We start from the raw sequence: 18,637 nt of genomic DNA on the forward strand, positions 1-18,637 counted from the left end.
GAATATTATGCATGTTTGACCCAAAACTTACAAATCATCTGACCAGGAAACTGGTATGGCTACGTCCTCAAATTAACTCAGAGATTAGTAAATTACGTTAAATAAAAGTAACAAAACTGTCCAAGGTGGAGACAGAGATGGAATGAGGCAGATCTCTAGAGGTTTTTTTTTTTTTTTTTTTTACACCTGAGAACGGTTACTTGCTGATATTTTTATCCTGACAGAGGCAGACAGAGAGTAACAGAACAAACCTAGAAACCGGGGGGTGTGCTTCCCTTCTTTCATTGCGTTGTTGTCGTTTCATTAACTGACTGTGCTTGTTGTTGTCAAGTCATAATGGAGATGTTTGTTACTATGCAGACTGTGTGTGCTTGTGTGTGCTGGGCTGGGTTTTGTGTGCGCGGAAGGAGCGGAGGGAGAAGGGCTCGGATGCGCGGCGGGAGATGATACGTGGGGACATTTGCAAAGGTTAATGAGGTGACGGGAGGTTACAGTATTTCGTCATGCTAGATTATAAATTCCAAATTATTTTGCTGCTTTTTTTTCTCTTTTTAAAGCCTCTTTCTTGCCCCTACGAAAATGTCCTCATCGTTTAGCTGATCCGTCATGCAAAAAGGCATTTCCTGACACTTTGCATAATGTGACAATAAATCCTGAACAATTGAAATCCTTTCGTCATCGCTCCCAAAACCTCTAGCAGTCGTTGATTGAATATCTGTACATCAGCTGAAATAAATATAGCTTTTTTTTTTCTTTTTCTTCTTTTTTTTTTGTTTTTGTTTGAATCAGTCAGTCTACTTCTTTTTTTTCTGGAAACGCCTGAACTGGTTCTGGATGGCGAGTGCTGCCTTCTCTGTCTCCGGTGCCTCCAAGTCGATGTCGACCTCCTCCTCTTGTTCCTGAGGCTTTGCTCCTGATGCCTTTTCTGGAAAAGCAGAAGTCAAAAAGACAAACATTTGATCAGAGCACGGGTGGCACATTTTGGCTAGTTGGGGCTAATGCATAGGAGAGCATTGAAATGCCCCTCAATTACTCTACACCTAAAAAAGACTGCCGCTTCCTTTCACTGTGAGGGTGCACGCAGCTCGTACCCACAATATATATATCAAAACATGTGGCTGGATCTCGGCCTGCTGGACATTACCTCTGTTGGCATTTCGATTAACCATGTTGATGTAATTTGCGAAAAACGAGCCAAATTCAAATTGAAACAAATTCTGACACGGTTTTGTGTTGGGCTGCGTTCACACTGCAGCCTGAAGTGACTCAATTCTGATTTTTGTGACGTAATGCGACCTGTATCTGATCTTTTCATGACAGTTTGAACAACAAGTCGGATTCTTGTCAAATACGACCTAACGTGTCAAATGTTATTATTCTGCGGGAAGAACACAGCAACTATGACTATGATGAGGATTAAGTTATTAATATTCTGGGTCCAATTGAACAACACATTCAAATGTGTAAGCTTCAAATATGAGAAGTCGTACAGCGAAAAGTCCAATTGAGAATAAAGTTGCAATGACACAAGAAAGTCATAAAAATGAGAATAGTCATATTACAAGAATAAAGTCAAAATTATACAAGAAGTCGTATGACACTCATATTATAAGAATAAAAATAAAAATATGAGAAACGTAATGTTACAAAGTTAAAAAAAAACCTATAATAAACTAATACTATTACCAGAATAAAGTAATAATATTAGAAGAATGAAGTAGTAATTTTATGACAAAAATGTGATCTTTGCTGTCTTCTTATAGAAGATCCTACAAAAACAGCAAAATTTAGTCGAAGCCTCAATAACAATAAAAAGATTTTGGTTGGATTTTGTTGCGGCATGAAAACGGGGATTTTAGAGAGGATTAAACTTTCACCTGCACACAGCAAAAAACAATGACTCAGAATACTATAAATAGTCCTACCACTACTGTACAGCCCCTGTACACACAAACTGTACGTCTAGTAGCTGCTAAGCACTGCAGCAATGTTCTCCAGGTGCACCTTGCCTTACAGATGGAGATTCTAATTCACTCTTCATTTTCAGCAAGAAAGAAAAATGAGACTTTCCACTGATGGACTCAGCCTGGTAAAACTTTTAATGTCCTGTATTCTGCAACCAACTTAGCACAAACAAACGAAGAGTCAAGGATGGTCTCATTAAAGTCCATCACTGTGGCATATGTTGGTTCTGCATCGATAGATGGAAAGTTTCCCCATCCTGGAATTGCTTATTGATGAGCGACGCTACACATTGCCAAACTTCTCCTGGCGAGTGCACAGCTGATTCCTGCCAAAACGCTGCTTAGCTGCTTAGCTCATGGAAAAACAGGAGTTTGATCCTTTGGTTGAACACGCTGTAAGCACTTTGGTGTTATTGAAGGTCAAACGGGGTGATCGGGGTAATATAAAAGGAAAAAAGATTTGGAGAGTAGGTTGCAGAAAAGCATTTACAAATACGCCTATGGGGCACTTTTCCGACATCGCTGACATGTTTTCAAAGTTTCTGAAAGTTGTTTGTTTGATGGCGGGAGCAATGTACCGGTGGACAGTTTGAATTAGTGCTGCACAGATTGGACATTTATTTCTGCTACTACCAGAGCTCTGGAGCATTCTAGTGAAGAACTGGTACAGCTTTTGCTTTGCTTGTCATTCATTATCTTAAATTATGTTGCAGCCTTGCAGCTGTTTGAAGATATGCACCAATCAGCATCTTATTAGGCCAGTGCAGATTTTGTTTTTGGATTGAAAATTTGAATGTATAAAACATTTCATATCTTAAGAAAAAAAAAGACCAGTTCCCTGAAAACTTTAAAAATGACAAGTAAGCCTGTACCAGATAATATTGAGATTTTTGGCACTCAAAGTGCCAAAGTGAGCTGTGTTTTCTATATAGAGCAAAAAGCACCTGACAGCTACTTTGACATTTAGCAGGTGTCTATGCTTTATCTTATTTTGTATGCATCACAAACAAGAAGCTGACATAAACACAAAAAAACTAACAAGGTTTTGGTATAAAAGATTTTTGCTCCGATATCTTTTAGAAAGATGGCAATTGGATTATGTTTGACATTTTTATTTTAAATTTTTGTGTAAAAAACAATCAGTAATTATTATTACTATTGTATTACTATTATTGTATTACTTCTAATTTTTATAGCTAATACAAGGCTCTGTTTAAAATCAGTGATAATGACTTTTATGTCCTCAGAACTTTAAAATCAGCTTCAGCTATAAATATTTTATAAAGCTGGAGGTTGAAACTCACCTTAGTGTCAAGTCGTGAGACTAAATTTAAAGTCTGTGTCGACTAAAACGGCAATGACTCAATTGGAAAGATGCCATGGTCTCAGACTCAGATCCTTGTTTGTGTCCCAATGGGTGTAAACAGACAAGATGCATGCAGATAAAATATATTTTTTTGTGCCTGCAACATCTCTGGTCAGATGTTTCCTATTTGACCAGAGAAAACTGTCATCACTCCGGCGCTCTCTGTAGCATCTCATTAAAATGAAGTCAAACAGCCGGAACAGCACGACGGAAACCTCTTCTGGTTTTTAAACAGACACTTTTTCAAACCATATTATACTTTAATAGTTAAAGTCAGACCAGAACTTATTTAATCACGAAATCAGTCATAACTTTTTACAGCAACTACACATGTAGCAAAATGACCCTAATAATTCTAACCATTAAACTATCAAATCTTTTATACATTCTTCTTCATTCTTGCTTGAAAATTATAGACGCCATATAGAGAGCTTGAGTTATATTTTAAATATGCCATTTGACATCATAATGGAAGCTTTTATGCGACTGAGAGCAAAGTTGAAGAGCTGACATAAATCCATCTTGACCTTTTTGTGTCTCTTGCGCCAACGATTCATCCCATGCTGCGAGCAAAGACCCACCAGTGCCCCGAGATCCGAAAGGGGAGGAAACGGCAAGTACAATAGAATAAGTCTCTTTTCAGTTTAGGTCTTTGAATGAAATCATACCTTTGTTGTCAGCTGCAGTCGTCTGGCTGCTGTTGTCCGAGTTATTGGATGCCAGCTGTGGAGGAAAAGAACACGTTTAGCCCACTGCACCGCAAACCGCAAGAAATCACCACAGTAATATATGTCGCATAAGCATATTTCTGACTACTCAGTCAATTTTAACAGTCCCCGCATGTTAGACAGCTACTGGAGCTCGCACAAGCGCTGTGAACATATCAGCGTAGCACGTTGTAGAACACCTCTGGGTGTTGCACTGTGACGGTTTGTTCAGAAAGACTTCCTGTCAGGCTGAGACAGGAAGCAGGAGACTCGAGGCGTCCTCTCAGAGCTGTTCCTCTGCGTTCCTGTAAACCTTGTCATATGCCACATTTCTGTTGTGCTAAGTCGCCATTGAAGACTACAGAACACGCCTTCTCTGACCTCCTTTCTGTTTTACTAAAGTTCGGTTTGTTTCAAGCGTGTTTGTGGTGGACAGAAATGTGTTTGTATGTACGTTAGGAAAATTTACCATTCCTGGCTATAGCTGCATATTGTGTGCGTTACAGATTTGAATATTATAGTTTACATTTACAATGTGTTTGCCAGCAGTTTGGGTTAATGTATGTAAATGTGTGATTTGATTTAGTATATGTAGTAACCACGTGCAACCAGCGGGGGAAGTGCAGCGCTAGTGATCAGTAATAAAGAGCACCAGAACTTCGTCCTCACTGGAGGAAAAACATGTCCATGGCTCTTTTATTCAATTATCCCCCTTTTCAGGTATGGGTTTACACTGAAGCTCACCTGTACTATTGTGAATATGTTTATATACCAGCTATGTTCTCATTTAGTAGGGTTAGCCAAAGTTAACTGGTAGCTCATAGCAGACAATGCTAATCCATGTATGAATGTAGCATAATACTGTGTATTCCAGCTATAGACAGCCTTTGCACCTGAGATTTGGTTAATTTTGTATCTGTTACTGTCATATTAGTCTGCTTCATAGGTTCATGGGAAAACAATACTGTTTAAAGTTTGGAATTATCGTGTTAGTTGCAATAAGTCAATACATGCTGGAGAATAGAAAAGAAACTGTCTGTGGCTCATTTATTCAATTAGTCCCCTTTTCAGGCTCTTACATATTCATGTTCTCAGTCCCTTTACCTTGGTGTATTTTTCACTGATGCCATTGTTGGACTTTGACTCTGAGATGCATTTACACTAGCCCTTTCTTGCTTTAATCAAACTTTAGTTTCTTTGCCTAGAAAGTCTGGTTCGTCTGGGGAGATGTGAACGCACAAACTCTGATGTGGATCAGAAAAGAAAAAAAAGGAAAAACTCTGGCCAAACTACAATCCCAGGTCTCGGTTCAATACAAATGAACTCTAATGTGTATGTGAATGCCAAATGGACCTCAGCCTGTTCCAAAAGCAGGAAGTGGAATATAGCACGGGGCATTCTGGGTACCAAACAAACATATGTGCCACCACAATCGAAGGGGTGAGCAGTTTTTGTGTGAAAGACTTCCTCTTCCTTACACTTCCTTATTCAAGTCAAAAGAAATGAAGTGTCTGATCTTAACCAAGTGTCTGGGACTCGAGCATTTTTTATGTAAACTTCAGTTGAAGCTTCAACACACGTTTGTCTGAATTGTTTTAATTCCCCTATTTAGCGCCTTGAGCAATTTGATATAATGGAAAAGCACTCTGAGCATATAACGGAGTCAGAGGGTGAGGGACGCTGAAGAGACGAAACGGGGACATAAGAGGGAAAGAGGAGAAATTTTGACATTATGCAACATGGCATTTTATGGTAAACCTAAAAAAAAAGGAAGTCAACATGTGTCCGAACATGTGTGAGTGTGTGTGTGATGAATGTGTCTTTCCCAGCTTACTTCCGGCCCTGTCGCCCTTCAAAATGCATGTGGCAAACGGCCTATGCGTAACGAATTCTCCAGCAGAGCGCAAATGAGTTGGTGAAGAGAGGCTTCATGTCACTTCACCCCTGCCAATAATTCGCTCCACGCAACGCCGTGTGCTGCGACTTCAAGCATGCATGAGCGCACGTGTGCTGACATGTTGATTTGTGTGGAAGGTTGTCTGCACTCATATGAACTGTGAGCATGCGATGTGTGCAAATAGGCCATCGGGTCAGCAGCCAACCCAGGGTCAAAGTTCAATCAGGAGAGAAGCTAATGTCCTTAGACATGGAGTGTGAACAGTGTGTCAGATGGCAGGAAGGCAATGACAAGAGGAAGATATGAGCTGTTGGAAAAGAGGCTTGAGACTCCAATTAAACACAGAAGATGATTTAACAAAAGAAAATAGAGTTCATGTGAGTGGTACGACTCAATATGAGGTAGGTAATGAGAATGCAATCACTGAACAGTCGCTGGAGATTAGCGGAGAACAATGTGTTTACATTGATGTGATTTCTGATAGATTTAGTGGTACCTGGCTAGTACGGTGCCATAGTTGTTGGCACTGTGTTCTCCCACCAAGAATATCACTGGCTGCTTTGAGAGAACATCAAAGCAATTTATCATCTATTTAGAAATGTTTCCATGTAAATACATTGCCCTGAGGTGAGAGTGAGTGTGGTGCTGGTTGCTTTGTCTTGTGTGTTTCTGTGTTGCTCTGGGATGGACTGGCCACCTGTCCAGAGTGTGCTCCCATCTCACCCAATGACCAGTACCCATGCAACCTTGCTAGCACAAGGAGCTATAATCTCTGAGAGTAGAGATAAGGAAGCCTGTAGATGTCTGTTTTTGCAGTAGTGCCAAGACCGTTTCCATTGTGTATTAGTGCACAGTAAATTATAGTTGAACAATTGGAATAGGCAGTTATAGGTGTTTTTAGAGGGGGTTTCAAGTATTCTCAGATTTTAGCTATTTCCAGCTGTGAATCTTGTGCTGTGAAGATTGCTATTCCTTGACTTCTATTTATCCAAGATCAGGTTGTAGAGTAGTACAAGGCCAAGAGGAAAACCTTGACCCCTCTGCACTGCGTCACTCTCAGACTAATTTGAGGTCCTAAGGCCTCGGGATCCGAAGACTTTCCCCGCGCCTGAAGGGATATATGGTCCCTTCAGGCCTGGGGTTTGGTGGAAGGTCGTTGAATGAGAGCCTTGAGTCATGGGGCGAGCAAAACGAGAGAGAGTCCGGATGTGCTAATTCCCCATGGTCTACTCTGGCTTTGGGGACAAAGCATAGAGCTGAAAAATCCTTGAGTACCATTTTTGTACTCACCAGAGTATGACGATATAGATTGCCGTCATGTTCCTGCAACTGCTTTAGCATCTCACCCACTAAAAGTACACATCCACTGTGGGCATTAGGGGGATGGCAATTTATCTAACAGTTCAAATATATCATTGGCAGGCAGAATGCATGTCACTTGAAATATGACGTCCTTCCAAATATTGTATTCAAGCGGTTCCTTGCAATAAAAAAACTGCACACAGTGATATTGCGACGACACTTGTGATTGTTTATGTGGTCCTAAGCACAGATACTTCCCGCAGCTTACATCATATTTGTGGTTTAAAAGCTGAATTTAGCTAGTATACAGCAATAACGGGTAAACATTCAGCAATAGACAAAATGAAAGATGAACAACCAGAGTAGCGCATGAGATGCTGAGAGATAGAGCGACTGACTGCAGAGGTATGAGTGAGGGTGTCTGCAGCAAGAGGGGGAAACACTGCAGAGAAGGAGAGACTGTATGTTCAGCATTAGCGCACATCACACAGTGAGGAGTGCAGATGCTTTCACTGAGGCTTTTTACTCACAAAGGACCCACTCTCCACAGCATTTGGTAGGCTCAAAGATGAGCACAGAAATCAAAGGTAAAGGTTTAAAAGAGAAGACACAAACCTTAAACCAGAAAAAAAGCAACCAATGAAATGACCACAGAGGGTGACTAAATGGTTTGAACCTTTTGAGACAATTATTTTAGGGAATTTTTTGTATTTTTTCTTTTTGTTTTGTTTAATGTCTTCCGGCGTACCCTGGCAAGACATTAATCTGATTAAAACCCGATTCTGTGACTTGGAATGAAGCGTAAAGTGATGCATGTTAGAAAATTAATTTCCTTCATCATCCTCGGTTTGAATTCTCTTCTTCATTATGTTCCAGGGGCTTGGTTTTCTTTCGTTGTACTCGATATGTGTATCTGGTGACCGTCAAACACCGTAACCTGGTAATGACCAGTGAACTTACAGGGGTAAACAGGCACATCTCATTGGAGGGCAGTGGCATTAAATGTCAGGTGAGTGGAAGAGAGACGGGAAAAGTGAGAGGTCTGGTTCTACACCTGACCCGAAGTTTCCTTCAGGGCTCCTGTTTGCTGGTTAACACTCGAAACTAATCAACCAAAGTTCACCAATGGGTAAACAAACATCAACTGGGTTTCTACATTTAGTCTTTTTAAAGCAAATCTGAACAGTTAAATATGGACAGTATTAGAGGTAGTAGCTCTTTTTTTGTTGCTGTTGTATGTGGGGAGGGGAGAAGTTTAGCCATTCAGAGGCTGAACTTTCTGATGTGCTTCAAATCATTGTCCTGCTGCAGAACTTAAGGATGTTTTCGCATATTATAGCCCCAATTGGTCCCCAGTTGAACCGACCTGTGGGGGCGCTGTGCCAAGAACAACTTAAGGACAAATCAGAATCCTCAGAAGAAATGTGCTTTTTTTCCACAGGCCACTATCACCTTTTGTAAAATCACACTTTTAATAGAACTGTGAATCGTCTATTATCTGAAAAAACAAACAAACAAAAAAAAAACATCTACAGTTGCACCTGTTTTAACATTATAAAATGATCCGGTAAAACCATTGATTCACCTATATTTGACATGAAATTAAATACTAGCTTGCAGCAAATAGCTTTTTTGTTTGGATGATATTTGAACAGGTCAGTCTTGTAAATTAAACCTGGTGTCTCAATGAACCTGACAAATATAAGTTAAAATTATGAATGAATGAATGAATAAATGAAACTTAAAAGTTTGTCCATGGTCCTTTATTTCTCTTAATAACAATCCGTCATTTTTTCTGATCTTTATAGAAAATTTATTTGAAAGTAAAACTTTCAGAAACAGGCATGTTCCCTTTAGATATGCCAAACTAGTAATCCAAAATACTAAAATGTAACTTATTTTAATCTCAAATCTTATTGCTACTCTGTGCGTGAAGGAGCTCAGAGCCAGCTGTTCTATTGGTGGAGTGCATTATTACAGCTCATCACTTTAAGCTTTTCTTGCTCACATCTGGACTCAGGTTTGTTCATGATAATTCAGGATGGTCCATCTGCCTGCGGCTTCAACAGTAGATTGATTGTGTCTGCAGGGAAAGCTGATGCAGGGGCTTTCATGCCGCATGTGGCAGCAGCTCTGCTGCACCCTGACATCCATTTCTACAGCTTCTTCACACACACACACACACACAAAAAAAACCCAGTTTTGCTCTGAGTGAAACACAAGTGGAGCGCAGCACACGTTTATAATAAACTATCTCTATTTACTATAGATCATGTTTACCTAAACATTTTTTCCCTTTAATTTTCATTCTCTCTTGTTTCTCTCTTTGTAATCAGAGGCATGTCAAACATTCCCAATTAAACCTATGACCATGTGTGGAAAAGAAAAAGTCAGCTGAACAGTATAAAGCTTTATGAAATAATCAAGGAATATTTTTTTTCCCTGAGGATTAGGGATCATTGAATTTGATCCTTTTACTTTTTTCAGGAATAACTGCATTTACTCAAGTTATGTTTGATATCAAAATTTGATGGAACATTTTATTATGACAAAAACGCAAACAAGAAACTGTAAGAGGGCAAATACTTTGTACAACACCGTGTAACAGAAATACAAGAGAAAATATCAGTAGACTTTGTCGGGGCCGGGGTAAGGTTTTCTTCAAAAATTTATTTTTTAAATGTGACTCTTCACTCAGACACTACTTGACATAATCTTGGCTATGTACAGAAAATAAAAGTTTATAACTTGGGGCAGAGAGTCAAATACAAAAAATAATCAGAAAGATTTGCAAAATAGGATTGGAAATGGAAAACAGAATTGTCCAAAACTGGTAACATCATTTCAAAGCTTTGCATATCTAAAGATTTAAAATAGGGGACCAAACTCAAATTGATGGATCTCTTATTTTCATTTTATTGCCTGATTGTTTAATTTGATTTCTTATTAATAGAGAGAAATTGATATAAAGTGGTGTACCTCAAGGACTAATAATTGGCCCGCCGGCCTTTTTCAGAACAGTTTCCTCAGTCTTCCTCTGGTTGTGGTCAGTAACATGGCCTGTTTCACTAACGCAACACTGTGGTAGTTCTGAAAGGCTAAAACGGGAATATTCACATTTGAATTACACAGATGTCATAATAACACTGATCTTTAAATCCTCTTTTTGTTTGTCCATTATCTTCTCCCACAGGGCCGTCCATTGTCTTGACCAAAGACTGTTCAGATAAGCCGCTTATTATAACCCACAGTTGGGGTTTCCATTTGACAGCATGCTGTAACAGCCGTAATGAGTCAGATTAGAGTAAATTAAAAAGTGAGATGGCAAAGAGAACCCCCACCGAAAAAATTGGTGAATATTGATACTGCTTGACAAAATTGTCTGGAAAGTATTAAAAAAAAGTCAAGTCATGTCCACAACCCATTGGGAAATCCTGAAATGTTTTTCCTCTACACTACAACCATTAGCTTGAAAAGGCACTTAACCCCCTTTTGCTCCAGTGAAGCTAGCGGTGATCGACAGAAGAGTAATGTTACTGTGCAGAGCAACTTCCTGTAAGAAAACTATCTGTATCAACACAAATTACTGCAAGCACAGCTGCTTAAGTTTTGAACCACTTTCTCTTAAGAAAAAAAAAAAAGAAACTTCTCACCCTTCACCAGTGATGTCACACGTGACGTCTATGAGGTGGCTGAAATCACTAATTAAATATTAACCTCTGCCCTTCATGTCCTTAGATAATAACTCTCGTGTCATCTGTCCAGCCCTATATTCCAGCTATTCTTCTTCTTCTCTTGTCCCTTCTGACCCCCTCTATGACTGGTCGGGCTTTAACACCCCCCTTGAGATACGTCCTTATCAGCAACCCCTTCCTACCGCTTGTAGGGATTTCCCTTTTTTCCATGTAGTAGTTGCTGCTATGATTCATGAGCGGAGCCTCGGAGAAAGGCTCGGAGACGGAAAGGAAGGGATAGGAAACGGGGAGGGAGGGGTGAGACGGTGGACAAAGACAGATTGCAGCATTTAACAGGCTGCCCTGGGGAGCTGCTGAAGGTGATAGAGAGGGAGAAAGACACATATGGAGGGAGAGAGACGCAAGATAGAAAGAGACGCGCATTGTGGCGAGGAGGGTGGTTAAAGGAAGTCGCGCGCCAGCTCTGGGGAGGAAAAATTGGAACCTACGCCGTCTACTCGGAGATGAGTCGTCTGGCGCGAACGCTCCAGATGGACGCACACATGTAGACGCTCGTGCTCCACTCAAAACACAGAAGTAAAAAAAAACAAAAAAGATACACACACACACACACACACACACACATGCTTCTCTCCTTCCTCTACCGGCTCTCACACAGCACGACGCACTTCATTTACAGCAAGGTTTTCCTTTGGGGAATACACCTCTCCAAGCTGTTTTCCTAACTCTTCTGTCACATTTCTTTATTCCGCCCCTAGCTGGCCTCTCGCCATCCCTCCACTGATCTCAAAGCCATGCCTTCATGGAATAAACACAATAAATATTAAATTACTTATATAAGGTCCAAGAGAGACAGATACAATTGTCAGAGATGATTACAATCTGAAGTCCGCCCACAGTTTCTCTCTTATGTTTGGATGCCCTAACCCAAAGCTTGAAGACTTGATGCGTTTGTTGTAGGATCTGGGTCACTCTTGGAGTAGCATGGATCATCTGGGTGCTTCGGGTGCTTGGTTAGCACATTGTTTAAGCACTTTTCTTTTTTTTTTTTTTGTGCAACACATTAGCAGATTATTCATTTTACGAATGAAACACTTGGAATTAACTCCAAAATCTTTAACTGTTTTCATTCTGTTTCGTACAAAAGCTCACACACAAAAAAATATGGTAAATGAAATATTCAGGCAAAACTTTCTGGGTCCCAGAGTTGAAACACACTCAAATCAGGGGCTGGATCCTACAAAGGGACCCTACGTTGACCTGGTAAGCTGGAAGTGAGTGAAATTAGATGGTCTAGGCTTCAGATATATTCCTTTAAAAGTTTATGAAACAGACTTTATACCATGTCTATAGAAATGACAAGCGATCAAAGCTTTCAGTTTTAAAATACTTTTTTTAAAGCTGTAGTCCTCTAGCTCCTGCTTCGTCTGCCATTGTTACTAGAACAAAAATGGACTGAAGGATACGCCAGACAAATCCAACAAAGTTGGGTAAAAGTAGAACGTATTTTTAGATTGTGGCCTTCGTTGCATCACTATGACTTAATCAAACTGTAAATATGGACTTTAACAGATGCAGTCACTGAAATTTGGACATATACGCCTCTTTTAGCAAGTCCATAGCATATGTACATCTATTTAAAGGTATTTCTGTTTACAGTTTTGGTATTTCTTCCTTTCATCTTAGTATGCCATCAGAATTTGATGGCCCTCTGATAATAAGGAATACTATCACAGTGTTCAGCAAAGAATCAGTTGTAGCTGCTGCACTAACTCTCAGCTAATTTATGCGTTTTAGGATTTTGTTCCTTTTTTAGTAATCGTTGTTCTCAATCCCTAAACAAAAAAAGTCTTCCAAAATGAAGTGGAAGACTTCATTTTGTCTTCCACTATATGCAAATTTCCTATGCATATTTATGCATAGGTAATTTGAATACTTCATCAATCTTCATCAATCTAGGCTTTAAATGATTTAAATGAAGACTCCATGTAGACTTAGCGTTGAAATAGCTCTGTGGGTAAACGCTGTGAGTCAGATGCACTCCACAAAGCTGTGTAGGTTCTGGTGAGTTACCATGGCCTCGTATGGAAAAGCATATTAAATATAGATGGAACGATGATATCTTTAGGGTCTGCAGAACCCGGCCAATTGATTACCTAATCTACTTGAGTGTAACGTCAGGAAGTTTAGCGTTCTCTACGGGTGAGGCAGAAAACTGTAGCTCTGTCTCTACATACCGATGAAATTAGAAGGTTGTCGGAATGTCGGCTTTAAAGATAAATGAACACTATTAAAGGTGTTAACTAGCCCAGGAGGGATGCAATAATTACATGTCAAAATAAGCTGACATGCCAGATTCATTACCACTGGCTCCAGAGGGACGGCATATTTATTTAGAGAGGAGCAACTTTTTTCCCCCCATCATATTTATGCCAAGAAAACATGGAATCTGGGGCTTTCTCTGTGTAATTATGCATCTCTGAGCTCTGCCTCGTTCCCCTTTTCTCTTACATAATATATGCTGTTTGCTGGTCTTTTCTCGTCCACCTTAGTGTTCAGATCCCCTCCGGTTTGTAGCCTGGGCTACATTCACGCTCTTCTCCATTATTATCTCTTCTCCTTGTCCTCTCTTGCACTCTACTCTTCAATTTTCCACCCACCCAGTTGCTGTTTTCCATCCCATCTCCGCTGCACTCTCCATCACTATACTAATCCTCCCCCCATCCCCACATCTCCTGCTAGCAGCCCGAGTTTGACCGCGCGGCCAGATGTGTGGTGATGTGGAGTGTGTAAACTGAACATCTGCTCATACCTGCGCTTACTGTACATTAAACGGATTAGACTGCTCCTTCTCCCACCCTCCCTCTGGACTTCTGTCCACCGCTTTCAGGGCACACTCTTGGTAATTCTAACTGATGCTCTGCATCTCCAAATGAAATTCAGAGTTGAATATAATTCGAATTACAGGTGAGCTCTGAGATGTAATTTGGTTTGATGCTGGTAGCCTGTGGCAGAACACGGCTTTAAAAAGTTACATGCCTTATGCATTGTCATTGGATACGAAACTGTACAGTGTAGAAATTTTAGTCAGGTTGTACACTGTGTGTTTACAACCTGTGCAGGATGTACATTTACAGTGTATGGACATCTTTCTCTTACTGTTTAAAACAGGGTTGCCATGTGTGACTGACAGTTTCCAGCCCAAACACAATGTAAAACCTGCTCAACTCCAAAAAAACATATTTTTTAAATGCAAAACAGAATCAGCTAAAACTGGTATCAGCATATCCAGATATTGCAAACTGGTTTCAGGTAGCAAAAGTGATGCATCTCTTATCTTTGTTTTTGCTTGACTGTTTATTAATTTGGTTGATGTTTTAACTAATAGGCCAATTAGAAATTGATATAGTGTTTAGGGGTAGGAGTTTATAAGTTCTCACTTCTTCCTACCCCATTTTGAGCATGATATGTTAACTGAAACAAAAAATCTGTATTTTCTCTTCTTTCTTATGCACTTCTTGTTACTGTGCACTATTTTATTTTTATATTTGTATCATGTTCGAATAAAATTTCATTTCATTTCATTTCATATAAAATGGTGTATCTCAAAGATTAGTATTTGATCCACTGGCCTTTTTAAGAACAATTTTCTTAATTTTTGCTGATTTTGGTCAGTAACATGACCTGTTGCACTACCAACACTAGTAAATCTGAAAGCTTACAACTGGAACCGTATGTCCTTTTTATACCATGATGTTGGCCTGGGATTTATGTTTTCTGCAGTATTACTACATAGTGATACTTGATTAACTAAAGACTAATAATTGATGGTGTCACGTTCGACAGATTCTAGAGATTTAAAAATAAATTAACCAATAAGAGAAGTGCAATAACATGGCATCTTATTAGACGTTTTCTGCTTTTCTCCTGCACAATAACAATTTAGTAACAATTTTCCTCTAAACACTTTCTAAAAAGCCACGAAATGTTGGGAAAAGCAGGGGCGGGGGGTTTCCAGCCAAAAGTGTTCAAAAGCAGCCCATCTGGCAACAGAGTAATACATCAAAACAACAGGATATGATAAAAAAAAAAAAACTTTCACCCTGATGAATTTAATCATCTCACCACATGTTACCTCCAACTGCGTGACCACTTTGAGTTTCAAGAGCAGAGCCTGTTAAAATCTGCGGCTCAGCTCGCCATAACAATCTCATCTCATGCTGAAACACACTGTACCTGCCCACTAAAAATAGCACAATGCCAGTTAATGGCTTTATATAAGTGAGCGGACGGGGGGTCTGCGTGGTGTGAGAGGGACTCAGGAATAGCTGGGGCTCAGGAGGCTGATTGGAATTGGAGGTTGGCGCAATACGAAAATACTTTTTGCCTTCTTTAAAACATGGTTTTGTTTATTTAAGGGTCTAAATGAACAGTTTCAGTCTCACGTGAGTAACCGTTAGAGCCAAGAATAACAAAAATACACATAAATACACAGGAATCTCCTGAAGTAAGACACTTTAAGTAAATGTTAGTGTTCTTTGTGCTCAACCTGACAGGTCTAACGGCAGTTTGTGAAATGTCACCAAGTATAAGCTGTTTTTCCACAAATATGAACATGACCTTTCTGGTTCTACTTTTTATGACATCTTGTTCATCTTTCAAGTTTATTTAAGTCATCTGGACATGTCTCTATCGGAGTTTGTTTTCAGCCTTTTGTGGAAGGGGATTCTATGTTCTTGTTTTTTTGCGGCATATTGAGATAAATTGGTAAAGAGACGTTTTCAAGTATTGAGGTAAGCAAAAGTCGGTATTTTCTACATTTACCCCTCCATAACACCCATCTATTCATGGCATTTCTATTTTTTAAACTTATTCCGGGTTAATACTTTGATGTAAAGTGATACATGATTAGTGCTAAGACTTCAGACGGATTGTTCAACCTAGGAAATTTTGCTTCTATTAGAGTTGATGTTGGTCGGTTTGCAGGCTGGTAAGCTGGTTAGTTAACTGATTAGTATGTTGAGTAGTTTATGGACTGGTTGGTTGGTTGTTCATAAGCTGGTTGGTTGGCCCATTAGTTAATGGGTTGATTGATTGGCTAATTGGAGGGTTTGTTGGTAGGTTTACTGGTTGGTTGTTAGCTGGTTGACTAATTGGCCAGATGGTTGTTTGTTTAATAGGTTGCTGCCACATGTGTTGGTTGGTTGATTCCTTAGTTAATAAACTTATTTGTTAACTAGCTGGTTTACAGGTTAGTTTGTTGATCTGTTGTTTAGTTGGTTAGATCGTTCCTTGACTGGTTGTCTAGTTAAATAACTTTATTGGGAAAGTAGAAGTAAAAAGTTCCCATGTGAACAGATTAATAATTAACATTGAGGATAAAGTAAGGTGCCTTTACCTTGATCCAGTTAAATTTGAATTCTGTTACTCAACCAGGTCTCTAAAAGATGCATAGCAACTCAAAAAGTACTCTCATTTTGATCCTTGTTTGCTAAACAACTACAGTCCTACATTATAACTAATTAAGAAGTCATTTAAAATATTTTAGAGGATTTTGAGGCTGAGAAACTTGTTTCTTTCCTGGAATGATGCAAACTAGTTAATCAATTTTAAGCTACAAAACAACATCTTTTGAAAATAAGCTTTAAGCAGGTATTAAACATGCTTTTCATTGACATGAAATTTCTGTATGAAAATGTTTTCTTATTGGTTTGATAATCTGGTTTGTGATTGGTCGTATTTCCCGTAGGAGTAAAAAGGACCTCTAGACTGAGCAAATAATCTTTCAGCGACACCAAATTTAATAACTTTTTGTGATTACAAATGATACTCATTTAGTTTTCATAATCTTTGAATCTGAATTGCAGTTTTGTACATAAAACAGTGAGGATTTGTATCTAGGGAGCAGAATATTTATGCAAGTCGTATTTCACAAGAACAAATCATTGTTGTAACTGCTCGTCTATGGTAGTTTGATAAGTAAGTTTGACTTTAATGCGACAAAATTCGTCGGGCGGTTTGACCTTTTAGAAGTATTTTACAAATGAACTTCAAATCGTACACCCCCCTCATGAAAACGTACCACTCAGTTTACAGCTGTTAGTGAGATACTGGCAGCAGATTGGGTACGATGCACAAACAAATGACGGCTAAAAAGCGGCGGTCCCTGTTTGTTTCCTTTATCTCCCCCAGAGCTCGTCTCTGCTCTGCTTTCAGTGGTGTTTTCTTTGCATTCGCACAGTACATATCTTAAGCCAAACACACACACAAGGCTTATTGCTGCAATGGCTGTCGGAGGAGGAGGGGATGTGTGGTGGGGGGGGGACGAAAAGGAGGCAGCAAAAAGCATCTAAAAGCTCAGCAGAAATGTATTTATAGACAGAAATAAAAGGATTATACCTCCATGAAGGAGTATAGGGGGGAGCCAGTGATTTTCAAAATGCTGTACAACCTCAGTTGGAGAGAAAACGGGGGTGGGAAGGAAAATACATTGGAAAGCAGAGGGGTGGTGGGGGGATGAACCCAAAACCTGACAGATGGAGATGGAGAGAGACTGATTGAGGGGGGGAGAGAAACAAGAAGTGTCATTTTCGTAGATTCAATTCACTAGCTTCAGATTGGCTTGTAAGCCACATCAGAGCCTGATAATTACCCCCTGCCGGCTCGCCGGGAAACGGGGAGTGAGGGGGGGTTTGGTGAAGGATGGGAAGTCTGCTAAATGACGCTTCCGAAGCATAACGACACTCACTCCTACCTTTTCCCTTTACAGCATGCATGTGCTCCCCGCTGTACTTGAAGCTGCTAATAGATTACAGACATTATTTTTAAAAAGTATTAAAAAAAAAAAAATCCTACATTTTTTCCCCTCCCCGTTCTAATGCAGTCCTGCTTTTGAGAGCAAAAGGGGATAAAAAGAAAATCCAGCGAACAGCTGTCAAAAGTGGAACTACTGCCAAACATGAATTACATAACATCCCTAAACTCATTTCCATCCCTGCATATTCTCTTCATATTCCTACAAAATACCTCCACCCCGACTCTCCTTCCCCTTCCCATCCACCGTCTCTTTTCAACTTCTTCGCGCATCTGTCGGCTAGTGGATGCGCGCAAGCTAGCATTAATACCCCAGCTTTGAGTCCTCTTGCTGTTGCTAAGGAGAATACAGTCAAGATTTTTAAAGAGTTGGGGGTGGGGGTGAAAGCAAAGACAGATGAATAGACGTTCATGACAAGAAAGAGGAGGAAATGAGGCATTGGATGACTAGATTTCAGCTGGAGGAGGCAAATCTGTCAATTCAGCTTAAAGATACATTCCCATTACTTCCTAAATGAAACTGAGTGTGGCTCACAGATAGGTGCACTGCTGTTCTTTACACAAATTACAAGATAGCAAACACATTTAGCTTACCTACGAGGGGATGTCCTTCTAGCTGCTTTTTCAAACTGTAAAAGAATAAAATATCTGACGCATTGTGCTGTTTTTGTCAGACATTGTGCACTAAACATTTTGGTGTTTTTAACTCGGTGAGTAAATGTCAAAAGGTGAGGTTTTAAAGCTTTGAGGCAATAAAGGAGGCACTCTACTACTAGTGGCTTATCCGGAGGTTTATAAAATGACTGCAGCAGGTTTTGGGTTTGGCTTGTATTTGTCCAAGTGTTGTTAGGGCAAATCTGGGTACCAGAACGTACAAGCTGTCAGAGCACTAA

General features: G+C 39.8%; 1 protein-coding gene across 1 annotated transcript in view; it reads right to left on the reverse strand.

Annotated features, from left to right (window-relative positions):
- Positions 1 to 18,637, reverse strand: part of pcp4l1 (Purkinje cell protein 4 like 1) — a 28,835-nt gene that overhangs the window by 4,923 nt on the left and 5,275 nt on the right. The window contains exons 2-3 of the mRNA XM_007573975.2: positions 3,999 to 4,053; positions 185 to 925 (exon numbers count right to left, since the gene is read on the reverse strand). Coding sequence (XP_007574037.1) covers positions 795 to 925; positions 3,999 to 4,053 — 186 coding nt within the window. The 3' untranslated portion in view covers positions 185 to 794. The remainder of the gene's footprint in view (positions 1 to 184; positions 926 to 3,998; positions 4,054 to 18,637) is intronic.

The sequence above is a fragment of the Poecilia formosa genome, unplaced genomic scaffold (assembly GCF_000485575.1).
Source record: "Poecilia formosa unplaced genomic scaffold, Poecilia_formosa-5.1.2 Scaffold341, whole genome shotgun sequence".
NCBI lineage: Eukaryota > Metazoa > Chordata > Actinopteri > Cyprinodontiformes > Poeciliidae > Poecilia > Poecilia formosa.